Source organism: Agelaius phoeniceus, chromosome 3, assembly GCF_051311805.1.
Source record: "Agelaius phoeniceus isolate bAgePho1 chromosome 3, bAgePho1.hap1, whole genome shotgun sequence".
NCBI lineage: Eukaryota > Metazoa > Chordata > Aves > Passeriformes > Icteridae > Agelaius > Agelaius phoeniceus.
The window spans coordinates 22,590,789-22,603,130 of record NC_135267.1 but is presented as its reverse complement, the minus strand read 5'-3'; the positions used below and the strand labels follow the sequence as shown (position 1 = coordinate 22,603,130).

The following is a 12,342-nucleotide window of genomic DNA, read 5'->3' as shown; positions in this document are numbered from 1 at the left end:
AATTCAGGTCAGAAAGAGCAGGAGACAGTAAGGCTTGTAGAAACATGCCTGTCTGCCTATTCAGAGGCTTCACACTGCGATTCGATTGAATCTGCCTAATGCAGGCTTAGAACAACAGGAGGTGATTTAGAAATGTACCCGCACGCACAATGCCTCCCGCGCCCTTCCCACACGAAGGTCTCCAAGTTCTGTACAGTGTCCCTACAGGCTAAATCCTCTGTCCAGCTTCCCTAAACACTGAAGATCAAGGTTTCCACTCCAGCCACAACTACCTTTTGGGATCTGTGAGTTATTTTAAGCTCATGAAGCATTTATAGTCACAAGTTTTATTAAACAAACAAAAAGCAGTTACAACAATTAACCTCTCAGGGGTCTAAAAACTTTCAGATGTTTGGAAGATGCTGCAGGGAGAACTCCAAAACCAAATGAAGGGACAATTCACATTATTCTTGGTTCCTTCTCATTCCCTTTAATTACTTCCTTTTCTCATTCTTTGGAATGACCCTCAAAATACTTTATGCACTAGACACTTAGAATTATGTGTGACAATTATATGTTTTTATCTTCTTTAACCCAAAGCAAACTGCACCAAGTATCAAGATCAATAAATACTTTAGTAGTTTCCAGATAAAGTTATATTTATGCAAAGTAAAGCCTTTTCTGAGTATACAATCAGTGTATTTCTCAGGAATATTTCAGCCAAATGCCTATCTTTTGACCTGGGTATTCTGAAGATTTCGAGAGGAGGCATACACAAAGAGTTTAGCTCATTATATTTGCCAAAACAAAAGCTTACACTAGAGACTACATGGACTTTCCATTTAAAGATAAATTTCACAAAGTGTCTCTAGAAAGATTGGAAAAATAATTACGTCACAATGACACTGCTTTTTTTTTGTCAGCCAGTATTACATATAGAAGTTACTGGTCAATTGCAGCAGGTCAGATACTAATCTGAGAAACACCCACTCTTATAAGCAGTTAGCCTACAATTTGACTCAAGTTAGAGGTAGAAATTAAACCATGGAGTCTGACACCATTTTTAGTAGGACACAGAGTAGGATCTATATGGGGTACTCATTTTTTCTCGATGGGGAAATAATTCTGTCTCATGAATTGCACAGGATCCCAAAAAATAGCTGATATAGTGCTGAAGGCTGGAGGAGATGACAATTGTATGACTCAAACTCCTTTCACTAATGTTTAGTTCTAGAAGGATTATAATAAGTTTAAAACTTCCCTTAAAACTGTTTAAAGACATGAAATACGGTAACCACCTTCTTCTCCAGATGCAGATTCCCACATAACTAGCTAATAATAGTGTTTTCTTCATCATTTTCCTCCATCCTTAGCCTGGATCTAAGGACACCCCCTGCAAAGGAGGAAAAAAAGGAAAGGCTCCATGATGCAACACTGAGAACAGCAGGAACCTAGCCCATAATTAAAAGTCTTAAATGCTGTGGTAACACAGATGAAAAAAACTGACAGAAAAGAGATGTCAGAGCACTGGCCCTTTGTAACAGTACCTTCAATCACCGAATCATCTGTTCTGCTCTGGCTAAGCTCACTCAGATGTACTACTGACTAGATGAAGAAAGTTGACTATCACCAGCATGCAAACTATTACCCATATTCTGTCATCTTCTTGCTGTCCAACCCAGAAAAAAAGTCAGCAAGAGAACCAATGTGCAATTTAAATTACTTGTCAAACTCAGATTTTATTGGGTTAATAGATAGTTATGAGGATTATATTGCTCTGCCAACTGCATTTGTACCTTGCAGGCAGACAGGGTAAGCAGAGAGCAGAATGAAAAACTCCTATCAGTAACCTCCTTGCAGACTGGAGATGGGGGTGAGTGAACGATGTGGCCCTTTTCTAGCCCTCCAATGAAAACAAAATGCATACTGTATGTATACTGTTCAGCCCATGGGGCATGAAACAGAAACTAAAACCAGCAATGCTACGCTACCACAGCATGAACCAACTGCCCATGCAGGGAAGATGATGTTTCTCTTATGGATGCTTGATGGACATGGATTACAGAGTTCTGAAGATGCTGTGTTTACTCAGTTGGCTACTGAAATGGATAATTAGTTTTTATTAGCTGTAAATGCAGCCACCTAGCAATTTGAACACTTCACGCCAAAACATATCAGAACACATACCTGTCATCATGTTACTGACCTGAAAACTAAATCCACACAGTAAAAGGCTGAAGGAACTGAATACACAATAAACCTTCAGACAGGAATGTGCTACGTCCTTCTGCAACACAGAAAGTGCTGCTGCCTCACTGCTGAAGCCTAAAGAATATCAATTATATCTAAATCCTTTAGATGTTTCTTATTAAAGAACGAATTCAGTAGGATCTTTATGCCTAGATTCCCTTAACAGAAATCTGTCACTTTATATGAAAATATAGAAATTCATAGGTCACACGCATAATTAATTAAACAAGTGAATGATGTACGAGCTTCAATTAAACAGAGAACGCAGTGATGCCCTTCAAAAGTGAGTCTAAGAAGAGCTGTACCTATTCCAGAGTATTTCTTAATGCAGAGAGGTGCTGGTGGCCTGCAGCCTGTCCCTAGGCTCTCATGTATTTATCTGTCCACCCTGCCGTGGGTGGCAGGCACCGAGGCACCGCACCTGCCCGGGCTCGGCTCCCTCGGGATGTTCTCCCCTGCACCGCGGCGCTGGTCGCCTCCCAACAAGGAAAGTTTAGCCCCACTTAACGACCTCTAAGACCCTTTAAACACACCCAAGGTTTGTCCCCTACAAAGGTTTCGGGGTACCTGGTTTACCAAAGGCAATTTACGAACTAGTTAAGCTTCGGCAGCCTTGCGGAGGAGAGTTTTTTCCGCCCCCATCGCACACGCAACCGCGGCAAATTCAGCCCCGCGTCCCAGGGAGGCAGCCCACGGACGGAGTCGGGTCCGTGCCGGCGTGTGGGGCCAGGCTCGGAGCCGAGGGCAGGCTGGGCAGGCGGGGAGGACGAGCCGCCAGCCCCGCGGTCCCCGGCCCCGCAGGCTGAGCCCTGCCCGCGGCGGCCGCGCTGCTTTCCCCGCTCCCCGCCGCTCGCCCCCACTCACCGCCACCGAGCCCGAGGAGGAGGCGACGAAGACGCGGATCACCATCTTCACCTCATGAGCCGCGGCCACAGGAGCGCTCGGGACGGGGCAGCGAGGCTGCGAGGAGCCGTTCCCCCGCACGGGACGGGGCCGGGGCCGCCCAGCTCCACCTCGCCGCCGCCCCCGAGCGTGGCCACCGCCCGCAGCAGCGGCACCCCTGCCCTGCCTGCCCTGCCCTGCCTGCCTGCCCTGCCCTGCCGCGCAGCCCCGCTCTCTCGGGCGAGCCGGGTCCGGCTCCCGGCTGGCAGGAGGCAGCGATAGCGGCGACAGGCGGGGTGTGTGGGCGGCGCGCAGGGACTGACGGGCGCTGTAGTCCTCCCCGGGCGGGGACAGCCGTAGCACGGAGCCGGGAGGGAGCCGGGAAGGAGCCTGCCCGCCCCCAGCTGCCGGGGAAACGGAGGCTTGCCGCAGCCTGCCCGCCCCAGCGCCCGGGGCTGCCGCTGCCACTGTGCGCCTGGGAGAGGCCGAGAGGGGCTTGTGCCGCCCTCCAGGTGCGCTGCCCGCAGGTCGAGGTGAGCAACGCCTGAAATTGCTCCCCCGCCAGGAGGGCTGCTCCTCCCTCCAGCTCAGGCTGCTCCTGATCCTCCTACCCCATGCGGAGCCGCCAGATCTGATCCGCTGGGTCCGGGTCTGGCCCCTTGATCGCCGCTTACTGCGGCAAAAGGGTGGAAAATGAGCCGTTCTGGATAGGCAATCCTGTCAAGGCAAGCAACAGGGACAACGCAGGAGAGGCAGGACAATGGGTGAGAAGACTGTCCTATGCCGTATATCCCAAAGGAGTTAATCAGCGCTGCCCATTTTCACTCTCTGGCATGGATGTACAGTTCCAATAAAAAGCTGTGGAACACATATTATTAATCATCAGGATAAGCAGATAACCCCAAATAACCTTTCATCAGTCAGCTCATCTGCAAGTGACCAAGGGCAACTCAGTCCTGATCAGTTTTGGGGTCTATGAGGATGCAGATTGCCTTTAAATAAAGTCAAGAACCACACAGTTCATAACCTTATACATGTTACTACAGTCGTAACCCCATCCTCTTACTTCCCTGCATGCAGCCAGATCGTTGCTCATTCCCTCTGACTAAATTTCCCCTTCACAGTTTCACCCCAATGATGAAGTGTGCTGTGTCATCCTCCTTCACACCTTTGCATTGCCACTGCCCTCAGTGAATTTCCACTGTTCGGACTAAGCACAGACCTCAACTTGCTGCTAAATATATCCTTAAAGCTTATTGTACATTTTAATATTGATTATTTATTTTGAAATCCTGAATTTCTTGAGGAAAGTACTTGGCAGGAGCCATAAAACTCAGTGCTCTCTTAGAGCTTGATTTATCTTGTGGGATTCATTGGAAAGATTTCTACTGATTTCACTGTCCTCTGGATTGGAGCTTAATATCAGGAATATAAAGTCCTAAAATGGGAATTCAAGTACCAATCTTGCAGAAATGTATGCATTACTTTGCTTTCATGAGAGTGCTTGTTGAAAGAAAAAAAGAGTAAACTTTATTAGAGTGCACTTAGGTACAAAGGTTAAGATTTTCTGGCTTCAGTGCTCCTGTCTTCACTTGAGCATAACTTTTACTATGGGAACCACAAACTGGTGAACGACAAGTGTTTATTGTTTAATTGCTGCTGAATGACCAGGGAAAGCAGCAAAGAAGACAAACTTGTTTTTTATGTTGGTTTGTAAGGCAGCACCAAGCGACTTGTTAAAATTCTGTGATAGGTGAGTAATTATAGGAATTTGCTGGAAAATTCCCATTACCTTACTCAGTGAATTTCCTTCACGCTGCAGGATTATTTCTGACAACAAATTTTACTGTATTTCTCAAAGTTTTTCTTTAAAAGATGGAGGTGCTTACTTCCTACATATTTCTCTATTTACTCACTACTAGAAAATATTGGGTTTAATATTCTGTTTTGGCTGTACTCTCAATTTATGAAACAAAATCAGGGCAATTCACTGCAGCTGGTTGTACATTATTCACTCACAGCACTAATACATAGCTTTAAACTATAATATTAATAAGTTCTGCTCACTAATATATTCCATAAATACTGCAAAGCACAAAAAAAATGATACACTGATTCAAAGGGTGCTGGACATCTTTATCTCTCACACTAAATAGAAGAAGAGAATGCTCCTACATCTCAGAGACAGCCTTGACACATGACCAATAACCCAGAGAAAGCATGTGGCAATAGCATTATATGGAAAAAGCATGAGCTGTAAATAAGAAAATTAAGAATTCTAATGGAACTGTAAAAACTGTAATTAAGGTATTTTTTAAGATTGTTTCCTCTTCGTATAAGAATCCTCTATTTTGTTAGCTCCAAAAGCCACAGATACTGTCTCCTTTCCCATGTGGAAAACAGACAATTTTCATTTCAGTTCATTTGAAAGTGCTTATAAGCTGTATAAATCCTCAAAAATTTTGGGGGAAAAATGACAGACAAGACACTGCACAATTTTCATTTGTATTGTTTTTAGAGTCTCCCTTTTGTTCCTGCAGCCATTGGGTTGGTAGATTCCTACAGTTTGAACTTCAAAACAGAGTCTGAGCGGCTAAACTCATAGCCAGAATTGATAAACTCAAATGGAGCTAAAGTACCAGAGCTCATGAAGATCTTCCCTCTATCACACTTGGCACAGCTTCAGCCAAAGCTTCAGCATCTTTATTCCACACATATTTAGAGAAACCATCAAAGAGTAGGGGGCTCCCTGCCCACATTCAACTTGATAACTAATGCAACAACTTAATTAAAGGATCCTTTCAAACACTCTTTGGAACTGATTTTGAAAAATCTCAGCCTGTATTGCAATGAATTTTCTTGTATTTCTCAATTTTTAAGTATTTTTATAATATTTTGGCCTAAAAATATTGCACCTAGGACTTTTCAGTAACAACTTTGATGCAACATGGGAATTGAAAATCCAGACAGCTTTCTCATGTCTCTCTTTTGCCAGTCTTTCCATACACATAATGAAGCTAGTTTGTTGTGGAAGTAATCCAGAAAGGTAGGAAAAATAAATGTTGCACTGAGAAGCTGAAGATTTTAAAGCTTGTAGAGCAGCGTCTTGCTCCCAAGCAGAGAATTGCTCCTCTGTGGTGTGTAAAACCTATTGGACATCACCCTGTGATGTTTTTCATTTTCAAGTACTGTACAGGTTAAGACTGGACATCACCCTTTGTCCTGCAGCTGCTGCTGGTAAATGTCCTGAGGCCATGCCTGTAACTCCATTTCTATTGTACAGTTCTGGACACTTGAAGACAAAGTGGTATGAACTTTTAGTTAAGAGAAATCCAGCAAAGATTGCATCACTCTAGCTTGGCTCCCCACTTTCTGCCATGGTGAGTGGCTGCAAACGGAGGCCATTTCCCATGGGAAAAAGAAGTCCTTTCCCCACGGTCTTCAAATGAAATGCAAGGTGGCCTTTGGGGCTCTAAGGACTTGCAGGGTACTTCTTACTGGCAGCTTTAGATTTGGAGAAATCCAGCAAAGATTGCAAATTTCTTGCTGGGCACCACCCTATTGGCCAGGGCGAGAGGCCAGAAATGGAGGCCATTTTCCATGGGGAAAATGAAGTCATTGGCCCAGGCTCTGGGTATCAGATGAAAGGTGGCATCTGGGGCTCTAAGGACTTGCAGGGTCTTAGTTGCTGCCAGCTTTAGGTTTGGAGAAATCCAGCAGAATTTTCAAATTTCCTGCTTGGCACCCTACTTTCTGCCAGGGCAAGTTGCAGCACAGTCATAAATTAAAAACATTGCTAAAATTATTTATGAGCAGTTTCCCATGTTTACAGGAGGTACAGAAAGACTGGAGTAGACAATGAGAATTTATGGGGGCAGGGGTAGTTTCTAAAGATTTCGTGGTAAGAATGATTCATTGTTATGCCAGACCTTCATGGAAGATTAAACAGAACTTTGCTGCTGCTAAGGTAACAAAGTACAAGGCTCATGAGTATGTGAAAACAGAAGTATAAAAGTACAACTTTGAACAAAGAACATTCTAGTTATGATAAAAGGTAATTGTATAGTAAGATGCAACAGGCATAGAATAAAAATACGGGACAAACAAAATATTATGTTCAGGACTCAAAAAATTACTAAGGTGGCTTTATTTCCACCTGAAAGAAGCAGTCTTTCCAAGGCATTTTAGAAGTTTTCTGGTCCGTGGGTTGTTATTACCAATCAGTTATTTCTCTGGGTCCTGTGAAATATTGCTAAGAAACAGTAAAATCTCATAGATTCTGCAACATAGATTCAGTCCACATACTTCAAATTTCTAAAGAGGTCTTTATAACTTTTTAAAAATTCCAAGCATCAAAACATTTGAAAATTACAGGTTTAGAATGCCATTAAAAGCTCTGACAGTTCAGATCGATCTTTTTTTGTAGAAATGTGACTGTCATAGTAGGGAGAAGAAAATTAATTTAAAGGGTAGAGAAGAGACAGTGCTCCAGCTTCAACAGAGTATCATCAGCTGCTCTTGCAGTGCAGAACACCAGAGAAAGATAACTAAAGAGCAAGGCTCTAAACCATACAAAATGGCCAAGATAATGTAATGTAAGTACAGGACTGTTTCATTTGTTGAGTAATGGCACTCAGTGTTGTGGCTGATAGCTGTCTTGGCCAGACACAGCTTGAAAGCACACGAGATAATGCTGCTTGGAGCCCAACTCTCTGCATACATCCTAGAAGCCACTGTATTTTTGAAGTATCATTTTGTTCACAGAAGTAACCTCCGGGGCACATTTTCTCCATTGTGCTTAAATGTGCTGCAGCTGTGGGCTGTGCATACTCCTATGAATCCTCCTCTACATGCACAACAGGTCAAGCAGATCCTAGTGAGATCACTCTATCCTTTGCAAAATTTTTTGGATGTTTTATCAATCATTGATGTTTCTCAATCACAAACTCAGTTTCATCCAAGACTGTTCTTTCCAGAACCTTCACTGTGGCCAGAAGTTTACATTCAGAGCATTTCTCAGTTTTTCCCACAGTCAGATTTTAGAGATAACATCCCAAGATAGAGCTCTTTCTCTTTTGACTTGAATTACTCTGAAGCTATGATGAAGCACATGTGTTTAAAGTAGATCCTTGGGAAGAGACAGAGCTGGAACAATTTTGAGAAAGCTATTGATTCTTGCATTTACGAATTTGTGGCATGTTGAGGAGAGCAGAGATATACATCTGTTCTTCATTTCAGAATTATTTCTGTGCCGTCTCTTTATAACTGACAGAAGAAAATAAACCCAAACAAACAAATAAACAAATTTTAAAAATTCCAGAGATCTTAAGTAAACCTTCCTTCATGCCATTAAATCTAAATGTACTTAGATAATTACAAAGCTGTATGAGTCCATTCTTCTCGGGGTCTGCTCTTTAGCTGAAGTCACAATCTGCTGCTCTTTATTTAAAACATGACTAGTTTTAGAATCTGTGGCTGCTTTGATTCCCTCCATGAATTGCTAACACTAAGAAATTTGAAAAGAAAAACATTTTCCTGTGAAGTTCCACATCTGATCTAGGTCACTCATCTGACTTGTTCAGTCAACTGGACCTGGAGATTAAAACATCTTTCATGTTCTGTATAAATCAGTCATCATTCCTTAAGCTTCCAGCTACATTGTGTAAGGAGTTCTAGAGTTCATTTTCTGCTTGTGTCTTTAATGATCCACCGTTATTGAAGGTGGTGGCTCTGACTGAGGAGCAGGAATTCAGGCAGGTTTCAGTCAGTGTCAAGCCTTCTACTTTGTCTGTATTTTAGCACAAGATACTGCCAGCAAATCAGGCCCAACAATGTCAAGTCCAGTAGGTTTGCATTCATATTTCTGCTGATTTGAACATTTAGTAATCTACATTACTGCAGAAGGATGAGGGATGAAAGCCCCCACAAATCTCATTTCCCCATCTGCCATTCCAATGAAACCTAAATTAGCAAGTACTCAAGATGTGAAGTGCACTCAAAGAACAGCCATGGAGCCTTACATTCCTGCCAGCCCTTTCCGGGAGGGATCTTCTGCCAGGCCCTCGGAAAAACAATCTACCACCACATCCATTTTGGCTTTTTTTCAGCGGTTTTCCCATATCTGTTCAGTTCCACTCCGACAAGGCACTTTAGAAGACTAATTTCTTGCAGGATGCAGAAGTGGGTCAGCAATAATATTTACACATGCAAGGACAAAAAGAGTAATCTTGTGGAGAATAAGGAGCAGTTGAGTACATGAATTTTGGCAGCTTTCCTAAAGTGTATGCACTAAATGAACTAAGACTAGTTATTATTTTTATAGTATTTAGGAGTTTTTTAGATGTTTCACAGAACAGAGAGGTAGGGAAGCATCTCAAATGTGGAAAGCTGATGTAAATTTGAGGATAAGGACTATATGTGCTCTGAATTTCAAGCATGGATTCGAACCCACAGATGGAGGCCACTCTCCCACTGAGGGGGCACAAGACTGTACTCGGTTATAAGTTTGAGACGATCTTTAGGAACCATCAGAAAAAAATCTTTGGCTCACCTTTAATCTCATCTCAGAGGCCAAAGGTGTCCCACACATGCAGCATGGGTGGCCAGTAGTGGTCTGCTGGCCCCTATCCTGTCTCAGGTGTAGCCCATCTCCTGCAGAAGGTGACACAGAGCTGACAGAGCCCTTCCCCACAGACGGGAAGCACAATCAGCATGAATTTAACTCCATGGAAACAGTGCAGACAACTGCAGCCAACCTGCGGCCTTCTTCTGGACCCGGGGAGTGAAGCCCTGACATTGGGCATTGTTGGCCTCTTGGGCAGGGGCCAAGGAGAATGAAAGAGTGGAGAAATTACAGATATTCTGTTTCCCAAACTGGAGAGGGGATGACCCAATCTGGAGAGGGGACTAGCAAGTGGAGCTGAAGCTGGTAGAGGGAGAAGGCAGCAAAGGAGAGAGTGGCAGCAGTAATTAGGCCTGTGCTGCAGACAGGCTGTATTGACCTACATGGGAAGTGATTGCAATGTCATGGGCTGTTTGAACCAAGAGGACCCTTTACTGCCTGGGCAGAAGCTGAAGAGATATGGACTCAGAGCAGGAGCACACAGAATGGAACCAGGTGCCTGGCCTGGCACCATCAGGTTAACATAGATACAACCTCTGCAACCAATACACTGAACAAAGGAACATGTAGGAAGCAATGTAAGCCAAACAAAAAGACAGCCAAATAAATGAGAAACCAAACAGTGTGTCAGGTTATGGGTAGAGAAATCATTCATGTCATTCCATGCATCACCTTACAAGTCTCAATCCAAACTGTTTTGACCTAAACAGGGACCTGCCTGTCAAAGTAGATGTACATTTTGTATTCTTTGGTAGGGTAACCCTGAAAAATTGCTAATATTTGTTTATTCCTTTTAAATTTTTAGAATAAAGTTGGTTTCATTTTGCATTTCCATGTCTTGTGTTCTGCACAGTTTTCCCTGATCAGATTTTTGGTCCAGCTGCTACTCTATCTCAGAACTACTTGAAATTTATTTTGCCCTGTTATAAAGGTACTGGGGAGGTAGTGGTTGGAAAGTAGCATTTTCCATAGGGGGCTAATTAACCTGCAACTGTTGTTCAGTGGTAAAATGTAAAGTGGTGAAAACGCTAAGTGGAATTTTTATCAATTCCCAAAAGTCAACTACAAAACTCAGTACTGTTACCCTGGCCACATTTGATCTTACCATCTCTTCTTTGCAGAAAAAGAATGACATTTTTTGCATCCATGTGTTTCCACTGACAGAACTGCTGGTTGACACTATAAGTATGTATGACTTTTGTCAGTGAAGGCTCAGCCTAGGCCAGCTTCCAGACTTGTCAGAGCATGAATTGCATGGTAAGAACAAAAAGCTTATACAGCCCCATTTGTTTGGGGGTTTTTTTACTTAAGTAGAAAAGGATAATGAAAGACACACAACTGCTCTTCATAGGAAATCTGTAAAACAAGCATAGCTTGATCAAAATGAGAAGCTAGGAGAGGCTAGCAAAATTAATCTTGCTGCAAGAAATATTTTTTGATCCATCAGAACCATCTTCTCAAGATATACTTTCTATTTCACTAAGCAACAGACATCATGCAGCCAGCAGGGTCAAGTCTGCTGCTCTGCTAATGGCATGGCATGGTAAGCATGTCAAAGCTGCCATTGATTTTTTTCTAAATGCAGCTAGACTGAACAAAAATTACTTTCAGAATAGCAGATATAAAATAACTAATGAAGGTATGGCCAAGCAAGTATGCTGCTAAACCTATTTTGACAGCATACCAGTCTCAGTCATAACCTATTTTAGTCATGGTCAGCACAGGCTGCTCTTAAATAACTCCTGACAAAGAAGCTACAGTATTTTAAAGACCTTACTTGTCTAAATTTTCTTTTTTGTATACAGGAAGCTGTTTTTTGACAACAATTTGGCCACAAATGGACAAATATGATATAACAGCTCTATCAGGCCCTAAGTGTGATGTCTACTTTCAACATGCAAACCCCCTCCACCCCCCAGCAAGTCCTATTTAAAACAACAGGAGATAACTTCGACTCAATACTAACTTTTTAATGATGATAACTAAAGTTTAGGAAAGCCTGAGAAATATTAAACTCAACACAATTGTGTCATAATTGGATGCAGTATTTTTCAATGGAATCTAGATAATAGGACATGCAACAGACCCATTCTCAGACTTCTTGGACTACATAATAGGCTGCCCTGGAGGCCAGTGTGGGGGGTTCCTCTGCAGATCATCAGCAGTTCAAAGACTAGCAAGGGTTCAACAAAGACCTCATGGGAGACTTGACAGAAGGGAAAAATATTGTTTCATATACCCACAGAGCCAGTTCAAATCTTTCATTTCAAATCCCCATTGAATCACTAAAGTCTGCAGCTGCAGTCCTTATTCCCATTGAGTAGACCTCACTCAGACAAGTAGCATTCAGTGAAATAAATGGGACTATCTGCATAAAAGACAGATACTCCACAACATGGGTTGCAGATTCAGGCTGGGAGACGACTGTGAATCATCATGAAAGCAAGAGCAGATTTCTTTTTAGAATGTGACTGGCAAGGGCCTTACAAACCTTCTATTCCATGACCCAGTGGTGAGACACGGGCCTAGAGCAATTTGGCTTGGTTCTGATTTTAGCTGCCAACCAAGGCAGAAAATCAGAGAATCATGTGCATCCTGCATATCTTCTT

The 12,342-nt window shown here is 42.9% G+C and overlaps 1 protein-coding gene across 1 annotated transcript in view; it reads right to left on the bottom strand.

The window, feature by feature from the left end:
• SH3BGRL2 (SH3 domain binding glutamate rich protein like 2) overlaps positions 1 to 9,202 on the bottom strand; it is a 44,811-nt gene extending 35,609 nt beyond the window's left edge. The window contains exons 1-2 of the mRNA XM_077175507.1: positions 9,132 to 9,202; positions 3,094 to 3,814 (exon numbers count right to left, since the gene is read on the bottom strand). Of these exons, the coding sequence (XP_077031622.1) occupies positions 3,094 to 3,814; positions 9,132 to 9,202 (792 nt within the window). The remainder of the gene's footprint in view (positions 1 to 3,093; positions 3,815 to 9,131) is intronic.
• Between the last annotated feature and the right edge of the window lie 3,140 nt (positions 9,203 to 12,342).